The sequence below is a fragment of the Aplidium turbinatum genome, chromosome 1 (assembly GCF_918807975.1).
Source record: "Aplidium turbinatum chromosome 1, kaAplTurb1.1, whole genome shotgun sequence".
Lineage (NCBI taxonomy): Eukaryota > Metazoa > Chordata > Ascidiacea > Aplousobranchia > Polyclinidae > Aplidium > Aplidium turbinatum.
The window spans coordinates 42,079,895-42,092,949 of record NC_137472.1 but is presented as its reverse complement, the minus strand read 5'-3'; the positions used below and the strand labels follow the sequence as shown (position 1 = coordinate 42,092,949).

The 13,055-nt window shown below is 37.7% G+C and overlaps 1 protein-coding gene across 1 annotated transcript; it reads right to left on the bottom strand.

The window, feature by feature from the left end:
- Positions 1–120: 120 nt before the first annotated feature.
- LOC145765927 (HEAT repeat-containing protein 1-like) lies at positions 121–3,397 on the bottom strand. The gene is made up of 4 exons (XM_082577592.1): positions 3,190–3,397; positions 1,180–1,399; positions 269–404; positions 121–135 (listed from the first exon to the last, which is right to left on the bottom strand). Exons 1-4 carry the CDS (start codon positions 3,329–3,331, stop codon positions 121–123), a joined length of 513 nt encoding a protein of 170 aa, XP_082433718.1. The 5' UTR covers positions 3,332–3,397.
- Positions 3,398–13,055: the final 9,658 nt, after the last annotated feature.

The window sequence follows — 13,055 nt, the reverse complement described above, 5'->3', positions numbered from 1 at the left end:
TACACACAGCAAGTTTAGTTTAACGTAGTAGACCTAAATGTGGCCGATATGAGTATAGTCATTGCCCACAGGAATTGTATAGACCCAATTTAAATTTTGTCTCATGACACCAGGCAGTGACTAACCAACAGGTTCCTTAATATTTAACAACAATACAAAAAAGAAGATAACACCTTAGAAAGTATCAAATTTAAAATTCAAGCAAAGCTTTACTTTCCTTGTTTTTTTTTTATAAAAATCTCATTTTCGAACAGTAAATTCTGTTTACCTGTGCTTCCGACACCCACGCCCAGTTGGGGTTCTTTTTATCGGTCAATTGCACTGCACGCACAAACAAGTTCGTTCCATAATAAGGAAATATGCATTTCATTAATGAATCAATGTTGAAAGTGTGAATCCGAAACCTAATATTACAAACATTGTCATTATGTAGTTGTCTATCAAATAGGCATGAATTGGAAGCAATAAAACACACTTTGATTAACATGTGAGTAAGATACTTAAGAGAAAAACATCAAACTAGGCCATTATCTACACACAAATGCTGTTTCCCTGCTATATATCCATGGATGGAATCCAAAATGGACTAACTAAAAACTAAAACTAACTGTATTGTGTTGCCAATTGAACAATCAATTTAAAAACAGATTTATGATGCAACACTGTTACCATTTTGTCAAGCATAATAAAAGTGCTCAACTTCATTGAAAAATATGAAATCAATGGCACTGATAAGATAAAAGATTACAAATATTAATGCGAAATAACAATTCATTTAGTAATAAAAATTAAAAAAAAAAGCAATGAAATACATCAAAGTTTTTATTATTATAACAAAAGAAATGTTTTCACTGCTACATTTAGCACTAATTTGAATCCAACAAACAGAGAAACAAGATATTAAGAATCTCAGATACAATGATACATGTCTTGTATTGTACTACTGTATAATTTTTACTTGAGTTGTACAAGGTTATTCAAGTAGCTTTAAATACATACTGACAAAAGCATTAGATAGGCTATCAAACACAAGATATCATGTTCAGCATTGTATGAGTTAAAATTCACCATATCAGTAACTACCGTTTGTGCTTCCACTAACCTACTTTGAAGTTTCAGCTAAATATTATTTTAAAAATTAAACTTAAAATCATAATTCCTACATCATTCCACACAAACCTGTATACCAGCCATTCAATGCATTTCTGGGCTGGTTTTAACAAAAAGTATGGAGACAATTGAAGGAGAAAAGACTGCATTGTTGCATCTAGTTCCTTATTGAACTGTTTTGACTTAACAGTTCGCTCTGTATCAGCAGCAGCCTCACTGAAGAGAGAGTCAAAGTAGAGAGCATGAAAGGTTGGTTCAAACCCACATAACTCCTGAAAACCATTCAACCCTGGAAAAAATTTAAAATGATTCACATTTTGATGTGAAGTTGCAAGAAGCTTTGCAGCAATTTCCATATGCAGAACAACATCGTTATTGTTTTATAATAATAATCGTGTTTTTATTTGTGCCCATTGCAATAACATACAGTACACTGCGATCACAGATGCGATACAACAGACGACAGGAAGCAGCGAAGGGACATATAATCTTCGAGTCAGCTGCTCCCCTTATTTTGGCTAGCCATTAAGTGTCTTTGCCGAGACACAGCCACGTGCTCTGCAGCGATGCCAAACCACGTCCTTTCGAACGTCGCGCAGACGTTCTCACCACTCGGCCACGCAGCCGACAATATAACAAAATTAACAATATAATAAATAATTTAATAATCAATATAATATAATAATAAATAAATAGCAATATAACAAATAATTTAATATATATCAGGCCTCGAAATTCCAGCGGTCATGGCGGACATGACCTCCGGAATGACCTCGAATGTCTGCCGAAGCCGACTCATTGGTCGGTCATAACTGACCGCCACAAAATTCTTGACAAAAATAGAGCTAATGCAGCAAAAATATATTTTAAATTTGAATTGTTACAATTGTTTGTTTAACGCGAACAAATACGGAGCTGAAACAATTAATAGTACAGGCAATTGCTTTAAAGATCACATTAGAGTGGCGTGGTTAACGAGCTAATGGCAAAAGTAGCCATTTTTACATCATTTCAACGCCTTGCAATGTTGCCTTGAAATAAAGTTGTCTGAACTTTTCGGCAGGATATGTATTCTAATTTTAACAATGAGGATTATTGCGTTACATTGATCGTTTGTTAAAAAGAAACGTCACAGAGAAGCAAGTCTCAGCTGGGTTCCGCACGTGCTCAGGCGAATGTGGCGACCTTATTCACGCTGATACTGATATAAATAGAATTTCTGCACAGAAGGGAGGGTGTTAGACTAACACTATTGTGTTAATTAGTTAACACTAACACTATTGAGGGCTAACACTATTGAGTCACTAATGCGCATTTGTCTGGACGGTCCTGAGCTGGAGATTTACGACCCCGCGCGGCAGTAATCGCTTGGCACAACGATTCTATAACGCAAAAACCACGGAATAAGTGATCGTAGTTGCTTTTGTAATGAGGAAATTTGGATTGTTGTTTTCAATTGTGTTTATTGCGTCATTACACGACTGTCATTAACGCACTGATTTATTTGCAAGCAATCTGTTCCAGTATAGCCTACTTCAGGGTCGGTTAATTAAGCCATCAACCATTGCAGAGTTATTCTGTTGTAGAAAATTTTCTACAAACACGACTACACAATACTGTACTACTGTAGTGTAATTTTGTGCAAAATCTACGTATGCAAAAAATATGTCCGGTTGAGATATTAAATGTCCGCTGAAAGGGCCAGTCCGGTAGGACATGCTTGACCGCCGGAAAAAAGTACAAATTTCGAGGCCTGTATATAATACTGTATAACAAAATTAGTAATTCCATAAGAAGGAAGCCAAAGATGTGTACAGTTTAACACACATGCACACAAACGACATATATACATAGCCTATAGGCTAAATACTTATCACAAAATATGGGTTTCATATGTTTTATGCTTCTGTAATCTGAGATGCAGTTCTTTTTTATACTGTGAAGTGGTAGAAGAATTAAAACCTACAAGACCCCAAAATAAAATTATTAAGTTGTGAAAAGGTACTAATGTCAAAAACAATCAGTCAATCACGTATATAAAACCATTTATCAGTTTTGTGAAACATTTTATGTACATACCAATTGCATAAAAAAATTCTTTGTCAAATGTTGCCGCTTGTTTTGAGTCAAACAATAAAGATGGGCGACTTTTATCAGCAAAATTCCCAAAACCGCTTTGAGGTAGAGCCAAGCGCTGAAGCTGCTGTGCTAATGATGTCATAGCGAAGCAGTAGCCTATTACATACCACAATCAAATATAATGTATGCTAGTCAGTAGGTCAACCCAATCCTATAACCTGAAACAAAATTACGTTAAGAGGTTAAACTGATCCAGTGTAGCTGATATGTTACTGCACCACTAACTGGTACACTGTGCTCAATCATAGAATTGTTTGGGGTAATTAACATAATTATATAATAATTATTCAAAATTGAATTGTAGATATATAGTAGGGTGATTCATAAATTGATTTTTTTTTAATTCAATGAGGCACCCTCTTGTATCGTGTCAATACCTGAAAAAATAATCCTGTCAAATTTTTAGGGCAATCGAAAGCATTTTTAAGGTTGCTACCGACTTTAAAAGCTGCACATAATACACAAATGGGTCATTCCATGTCAACTCAACAGGGTGTGCAAGCTCAACCCTCTTAGATTTTCTTGAAATTTACACTAAAGTTTCATATTGATGTATATTGAACACAAAAAATATTTCAGCTCATTATCTCAAGACGTTTAGAAATTATAGCCCTTCAAAGTCACCAAGGTCCCTCAAAATGCGTTCGCACGTAAATTTTCTTCCATGTTTGGGTCTTCCTAACTTTTAATCTAAAGCATTTACAAAGCTGAAATTTAGTATTCTGATTAAGAAGCAGCCCTAGTTTTCATATCTACCACCAAATTGCTAATTTCAAATTAGTTTTAGATATAGAACCTTTCAAAAATTGAAATTTTTTACATTTGAAAATTTTTTATCACTTTTTGATGTCTGCTATCTCCCAAACCAATAGTCACAGAACTACCATTTTGCATATCATTAATCTATACTAGTTGATAATTAACCCCCATGAGACTGACACCAAACAAATGTGAAATTATTGAAGTTTTGGGAGTGCAAAGATGAAGCCCGAACCATCTTTACACCCTCCTTTACATCCTCTTTATTTCCGCGTTTGCTACATCGGCATTAAATCGCTACTTCTGCGGACAATACGCCATTTCACGCCCGGCTTATTTCCGCCTTCTGCAATTCCGCCTTTTAGTGTTGCCCAACTAGATTCCTTTATCCTTGATGATAATACCATCTCCAGTCTCCACCAACAAGCTTTTTTTTTCTGAAATTTCAGTTCAGTTCAGTTTATTTTTTGTTGGCGAAAAAGAAAGACACAAAAAGCAAAAACACAATAAACACAAATAATTCGCACAACAAGGATGGCAGCGAAAGATCAAAAGGTCACCAAAGTCAGCTGCCACCCAAACATTTAAACAAAAGACCCAAATCTAAGAACATTAACACATATATAATATATAGCACAATACCAGCACTTTACATAATACAATAACAATGGAATAACACAGGGCAACATAAAAAAAAACTGTGTAAAGAAATAAGTGGATGATACGTTTCAGGAGTGATCATTGTACAAATTCTTTAATAAACATTTATATTTAAATTTAAAAACATTATAAGACTTTTCTTTTATTTCTTTTGGTACTTGATTCCATAGTTTCACTCCATTAAAACATAGCATCTTCTTACCAGAGTTTGACGTTGTAGAAGGCAAATATAAATCATTCTTTTGGTTCTGACGGGTTTTATGATGGTGAATTTCGTTTACAAAAATAAAGCAGCCAGCAAAGGCCCGGGGCAGCATTTTGTGCACATATTTGTACATAAATTTTGCAGTCTCTAATTTAATAATATCGTCAATTCTGAGCACATTAAAGCTGAGCACAGTCTTTGCCAAGACAGTTGTGGGATCAACCACTCCTGAACAGGTGTTACCTTTTTTATCTAATTGATAAATGACAAGTCCTTACTCCTACTGTTATGAGTACGGTATGGCACTGGGAAAATGTCTTCCCGCCATACTGATGCAGCGGTCCAGAAGTGACCAGGATTGCCAAATACAGTAGAATTCGCCTATAACGGCTTCGTTTATAACGTCAATTCGCCTATTACGTCACACTTCGCTCGGTCCCGGCAGAATTCCTATCTTTTACGTACATTGTAGTTCGGCTACAACAGCATCGCCTATAACGTCAATTCGCATGTAACAGCACCCTTTAGTGGTCCCCAGACGTCTTTTGTTCGTTTATAACGTCACTTTAAGCCATCACCTTCACCACGAACGGTCAGTCTTTTAATCCAGTTAGCGCTGCTGCTTGCAAAATGTCTTCCCTTTATTCCTTTTTGCATGACATAGCCTACATGTACAAACTGCCGCAGAAGATGTCGTACAAGAGGAGGCCGATGATGATGGTGATGGCGACGATCCTATAGAAGCCGTTTCAACCCCAGTAGAAGCCCTGAAGTCAATCAGACAACTAGACCGATACTTCCGAAGTCACGACGATAGCTAGCAAATCCTAAATTATTTAGCAAAAGCTGAACGCTATATGGTAGAGAAATCCGTGCCAAAACCGAAACAGCTGAAGATCAATGCCTTTTTTGCTAATAAACAATGAACTTCTCTACTACTGTATGTAACGAGCTGTATTGCGCAAATTTCCTCTAGCCTACCTTTCGCTGTAGGTTATTTTTTTTAAACAATTTCTCTGTTTACTGTATTTTCTGCGTGACTTTTGTCAGTTTGGTGGTACACAGTAAACCTGACTGGATCATACACCTTTTTCTTTAATCAAAAGACAGTTTTGGAATAGTTTGCGGTAGTTCGTCTATAACGTCAATTCGGCTATAACGTCAGTTTTTGCAATCCCCAAGAGGTGCCGTTATAGGCGAATTCTACTGTATTTCATAATTTTACTTTTTTGAAAAATAATGAAATTTCTAACCCCTCAAAAAGTCAGGGACAAGTTTAAGCATTGAGTAATTTTAACTAAAAAATTATGCATTACGATAGTTTAAAAACAAGTACGGTAAATTTAACTTAGTTCCAAAATTTTTGGACTGTCACTCCGTTGTACCAGTCCAAAAGTTACTGTTATTGCAAGGGGGCATGCTGTTTCAAAAGGATGCAACTTATTTCGTCCCCTGAACATGTTGTCCCCCGAAAACAGGGGACGAAGGTAAAGGCAGAGATCAAAACCCTAACCTTATTCCTAACTTTAATCCTAACTCTGGCAACACCTGATTGTAACCATGGCAGCAAGTGTGTAAAAATAGCCACTTTGTAAAAAGGCAGACTTTTGAGCCAGAAACTCAACTTCGTGCATTTTTGGTAGAACATAATTGTGTTGCATGTCTTATTTAAAACATGCTGGTAGGTCAAATGGTTCTAATGGGACTTGAGTTAATTTGGAAAGCAAAAGTAGAACCTGGGTCAAAAGAGGTTGATTAACTACTGACCTGGTGGAGTGGTGGTTGCAAGCAAAACCAAACTCTCAATCAGTGGTCCCATCCACAAATTTAAAAAAAACCTAGATTTTATCTTAAAAAAAAACAGATTGCCTAAAAAAAACCCAGATGTTCATAATAGGTAATAGAAAAGCTTTGAGATGTCTACTACACTTTCTGCTATCTTTAAATTTTGTACCATCCATCGACTATTCAAATACATTTCATTCTACAAGAGTTATTTTCTGCAAGTCTTTTTGTCCTTGGAGTCGTTTTTCATAACGTTGATGGCAAACACCCTCCATTACTTCGCTCACCAATTTTCTTTTAGGTTCCCAGGTATGACAATTTTGCCCCGCTCTTTTTATGGCCTGTTTTGCTATCAACAAATCTTTCACAAAACTAGCAATTTAACCAAAACTAGTGATACTCACTCAGCAGAGCAGCCTGGTAAAACTGCAATTGAACTTGACTGAAAGTCATTACCGGTACTCAAACTGGAAACTGAATGCATTATTTGTGATCAAGAGGGGGAACTAGCTTATAGCTTTCAAATCAGACAGAATTTATTTTAGATAGGCTATATTTTGTAGCGAAATAATTACTTAGAATGGTTAATTCAGCTCGCGATTCCTATAATTTTATGCAAAATCAATACCGGTAGATATTTAAGAAAAGTTAAAAATGCAGAAAAAAACCCAGATATCAACGTTTTATATAAAAAAAACTTAAAAACCCAGACGGGTAGCAAAAAACCCAGATCTGGGTTTAAAAACCCAGGTTTTTAAGCACATTTCCTGTGCTGAGTGCTGACTGCTGAGTGCTGATTGCTTTTTTGGTGCACGTTTATACAGGGGTTTTCCCTAGCACGGAAAATTGTAAAAGCTTTATAATTTTTGTTAGGGTAAACAACGATGTATAATTTAAACAACGACATATAATTATTTTAGAATTTTTATACTTTTTAGATGAGGAGTTTAAAGACGTGGTTACGCATAATTGTTATTGTTCACCAAACAATTTTTTTAATTTTCAGCCTTTTCAACAACTCATATCCAATCTTTGCCATAATTTAGCACAGTGTTCCATTCCAATTGCCTACTTAACATTCATTCAAGTCAAATCATGTTTATTTTCCATTCAACAAGCACAGAAAAAACATCAACCATGACAAAATTAATCACAACCAATTCCTACAGAATAAAAAGGAGACAGCGAAAAGACCATAATGGGTCATCAAGTCACCCGACATTTTCAATAGTCCTCAGCGAAAATAAAAATTAACATAATAAAACGTGTCATGGACCTATTTTTATATTTTTCATGCCTGCGGACCCAAACGTGTCCGCATACTCCAGGTTAGGCACCTGTGATCTAAAAAATTTTATTCAAAGGATCTTGTGAAACGACTCAGGCACAAGGCTAGTTGGCTACATACGATTTATGTGACAGAATGAAAAGTTATTACAAAACCCTCTTACCAAAGAGGCCTTTTCGATAGCTCTGTGCAATAAAGCGTGACGTGAAAACAAGCTGATAGCCGGGAAGAACGCCCCTTTCTTCACAATGTCCTCTGCCCTGGCGCCTGCTGGTTTTGTTGGCTCTTTTTCAACAAAGATAAGAGTTAAACTGACTGGTAAAGCGGCGGTCGAATAAATTTGTGGCTAGAATACGGTGCGATACTGATGAGCCCAGCCTCATGGGCGAAACACGTGTCTATCACTGTCAATTCTTGCTACAAGTCGGCTGCCGAGAAACAAATATTACCGTTTATTAATTTTTATTTTAAATACGAGGTAGGATCAGCGGAGTTGTACGGAGTAAGGTTTTCTGGACTCCTGCTCCACTCGGATTCCGAAGTCTGCCACTCTTATTTCTTTCTCAATTTACACGGTCACATTGAGCTAGTTTTGTGCATCCTAACAGGTCACACTGAGAGTCATTCAGCCATTTATTTTTAAACACCCGAAATAAAGTTTATACGGTATCTGAATAAAACCACAGGACTTCACTTGAGGATCGCAGCAGCACATGACTTTTTTTTTTCATTTGTACTGAACATCAGCCTGTCTTGTTTCAACCAAATTTGCAGATGCTTGACATTTGTCACGTTAAGAACTGGGAATCAACTGGCTCGATGACTGATAGGCTATAGTCTTTCGCTGCTTCCTGTATGTTGTGGTACTAGTGGTAGGCTATCTAGACTGCTATGGTGCTATTTTATTCATATTATGTATAATTGTAGCCATAGGTGGGCAAAGTTACTTTCAAAAGTAACTGAGTTACAGTTACAGTTACTTGGCCAAAATAGTAACTGAGTTACCGTTACAGTTACCAATTTTAAAAAGTAACTAGTTACCGTTACTAGTTACAGTTACTAGTTACTTTCAGTTAGCCTACTCACAAATCCGAACATAAAATTTTGCACCTGGCCAGCTCTGCATGCAAGTCCAGTTTAACCGCAATGTTTGATATATAGCCTAGTGTTAGAGCCATCCATGCTAACATAACAGCACAAGTACAAAACCAACAAGGTTTTATTTAAAAAAATGCTCAGTGGCTTACATGTTTATTTCCTTTGAGAAATACAAGCATTTCAAAGTGCTCCTCACTAAGTCTTGCCGTTTTGGGCTTTAAATGTTCTTGCCCAATCGTCGTCGTCGTCGTGTGAGCCTCTGGGGCCGAGAGTTAGGGATGGTAGAAATAGGGGATTGCTCACTCAAAAAGAAGGTGGACAACTGGAGGGTCATAGCGTTGTGACAAAATTTGGTGCAACTACAACTTGAGGTCTACTGCCATATGTCGCATACCCAGGTGCAGCGTGTTTGACCTGTCTACGAGTGTACAAAGTGTGTATTGCCAAAATAAATGTATGAAAATATGTGATATCATGCTTATGTAATGCTATACTAGTCATAATAATGCAGCAATAGATTTCACGCTACAGTGGTAGCATTAGTTAACCTCACACTGCTGCAGCAAGGTTCTGCCGATGTTCTAGCATCCTAAACCTCACGCAAAATATAGCATTTCATTTGTTAAAAATGAATTTGCGTAAAAGCAAACAAAACTTTTTGCAGTTCTGCCAATTTTTAAATTTTGCAGTGACCCTCCAGCTGTCCATATCGCTAAAAAAAAATCAATAAAGCGAGTCGTCCCGTTATTCCACTGTCCCTACCGAGAGTCTATCCTTTTACCTCCCCAGATTCACGATGTTCCCAAACTACACTGGAAGGCTACTAGAGAGCAGCCAGTCTTTGGTTTCATCATTCATGACACGTAGACCTTCCACTCCGTTAGGTGGCTTGAAGATGTTACAGTCATTGATGATGTCCGCCCGCTAGTTCAATTGGTTAGCGCGTCATTTCTGGAACGAAGAAGCTTCAAGATCAAGCGGCACTGGTTCGACTCTCAGGGCATGCGCTTGAGCAACGCACGTTAAGGACTGCTTTCCATTTAGCAGCATCTAATAGATGGAGTAATTTCCAGGCAACAAGACTTCAACAATCGGAAACTTCACTCTGTCAATCTCGGTGACCGGCCTGCGTCAGTGATTTAAAGCCTTTAGTCTACAAGTATGCGAAACTGCCAGGATTAAGTTCTGCAAGAAGCTTTCCTAGTCCGAGGATAAAAATTTAATCAATCAATGATGTGGTCTGCGGTCTGTTCCTCGGCACCACATTCACAAGAGGAGGAAGAGGCCATTTCCCATTGGTGCATGGTTGAGCGGAAAAGCCCGACGCCCGTACGGAGACGGTTGAGGCGCACCCATGCCTGTCTTGGTAGTGTCAGGTCGATGGGGGCGTGTGTCGGCGTCGGGGATGAAGGAATAAAGTCTGGTGATGAACAAGTGCTGCAATGTAAACAATATTTCTAATGCAGCACTTGAAGGAATGGGAGTGTTATGTTTTAAAAACAGTGTTTTCATCGGTCCGCTTGTGAATCTGGATCCGCTTAGCTTGGGCTCAGGGTCCGCTTCCAAATAGCCTGCTCCTGTAACAGATTCAACGCGCATTGCTTTCTTTTCTTGGTTTTTGCGTAAAGTGGTGCAAAAAGTCCTCCGTGGCTCTACCTACCACCATCCACTTCAGTGTCGCTGCTACTCCCCTCTTCAGCAGAGCAGTTTGCTTCTTCAATTGCTTGAAGCATGTTCTGTTTTATTTTGGTCTTCAATTCAGCAGTGTCGCTTAATGATCAAGCATTAAACACAGATAAGTCTAAATTGTGGGTGGAATGCAGTCGCTAGCTGAAAGTCGCTGTCCTCGAACCAATGACCAAATCTGGTTTGTATTGCTTCCACAAGAACGTCCACCAACGGCAAGCAAACAGCAATGCTGTTGCTGGTTTTAATGTCAGACAATCTTCTTAGAGGCATTGCAAGCGTTAGCCTACACTAAATGCAATAAATTTCAACTTCTTGAAGGTAACTAACTAACTGACTATAAGCATCAACAAATTGCTTTTAATCGCTGCGTGTTTCTTGATGCTTATAGTCAGTTATAGTTAGTTACCTTCAAGAAGTTGAAATTTAGTGCATTTTTATAAATATTTTCAGGTTCCTGATGAAGGCTTAAGTCAAACCGAAAACGTTTGACTGTTAAACTCATTTGTAAATATGTAAAATATATTATTATAATGCTCAACCCTGTTGTATTGTCGTGTCTTGCCTGTCTTTGGTACATATTGATTAATCGCCAAAAACAATTAATTTAGCCAAATCAGTTATCAAAAATCGCCAAAAAAGAGCCAAATCATAAATATGAAGCTAAATGTCCTAAAAAATCGCCAGATTTCTGGACTTTGGCGATAAATTCGCCAACATGGCAACCCTTCTCCACCAGACCACAAAACAAAAGTAGAACCGCGCATGCGCAGTGCTGCGCTGATACTTCTGCGAGGAAAATGCATTATTGCGCAAAACGCAGCAAACATGCACTAAGCAAGACACAAACACGTGCAGAGAAATAAACGGCAATTAAAAACTGAAATTTCAATGCAAAAGTAACTTGTAACTGTTGAAAAAGTGCTAAAATAGGAACTAGTTAGCCTACCGCGTTTCGTTACTTTTGGAAAATATTAACGAAGTTACCGTTACAGTTACTCAAAAAGTAACTAGTTACAATAATTAGTTACTTTTGTAACTAGTTACTGCCCACCTCTGATTGTAGCCTACCGTGCTATTCCCCCAACAGACGAAATAGAAGTTTTTTCCCTCTTCTTCTTTTCTCTTTATCCAAAGCCACTCCGGTTCAGTTCAGTTTGTTTTTATTTGTGACCATCACAACAAAAAACAATAGGCTATACGCCAAACATAGCAGAGGTCTAGAAAACAGTAGAAGCGACAAATTTCAGACGTTACAACGTACATGATAGCCTACCAAATCAGGACAATCGGTTTAAATGACACGACTTCAACACCAAATATTTTAAAAATATTAATCCAAACTTCGACCCTTCTCCAACCGCAAAACATAAACCACAAACCAATTTTTTTTTGCACTAAGTTAAGTTATAAGAAATATAGGCATACCTTCCCTGTATTAAAGAAAAGCATATTTTTAAATGAAAAAAATACTGCTTGGAAATAAAACCATAGAAGTGGCCTACACAAAATAACAACTACGTCAATTAGCCTGTAGGGTAAATATTTGTACCGTACGGTAGCGGGTAGACTACCGGTAGACTGCGCTGAACCTGGGCGATCACAGCTGTTAAAAAACTAACTTCGGCTCAATCGGCTCAAGAATTTCAGACTCCAGCTGCACTCCGACTCCGGCCAAAACTTTAGACTCGGTAGCTACTTTAACATGACAAAATACTACCACAGTCACTGAAACCTTGAATCAATCAACCAATCATAATAATATTCATAAGCTACGTTTTCTGTGACGTAAAAAGGCGGGAAAAGCAGATAATACAAACCAAATTATAGGTGATGGATTCTACATCAGCTACTTGGCTTAGAGGTTGTGGTAAGGACTACAATATAGTCAATTCGATGTTGTGAGTTCTATTCCCACACCTAACTTACCATTACTCTTTTTTCTTTTGTAACTACCAAATAAAGTTAAAAACAAACATTAACTCTCTGGTTGAGTGCTAGAAGGGTCACAATTGGGCGATGGTCTCTTATAGCATGCTCTGATTGGTTGGCGGTGTCATTGTGGTCTAGCAGAATTTCTTCATTTTAAAGTGGCTTCCCTTTGACTCCGGATTCTAAATACTCCAAAACTCCACCTCTTGTAGGCTACACCTCTGATGATCAGTACTGTGTTAAGGGGGGGCCTTCCCCCCAGGCCCATCATCTCAGGAGACCTACAGTCACAGATAATAGATTTTATACTTCAGTGACAACGTGTTTAACGTATCTTCCTCAGCTCAGCAGCTCAGTCCATATTTTTCTTTTTTGCATTTTTGAAGTTGAGAT

Bases quoted from the DNA above. Each gene is read 5' to 3' on its own strand.
- LOC145765927 (XM_082577592.1), bottom strand. From the start codon at position 3,331: ATGACATCATTAGCACAGCAGCTTCAGCGCTTGGCTCTACCTCAAAGC. The intron at 1,400-3,189 runs GTATGTACATAA...AATTTTTTCCAG, and splicing joins AGAATTTTTTTATGCAATTG to GGTTGAATGGTTTTCAGGAG. The intron at 405-1,179 runs GTTTGTGTGGAA...TTGTAATATTAG, and splicing joins ATTGAATGGCTGGTATACAG to GTTTCGGATTCACACTTTCA.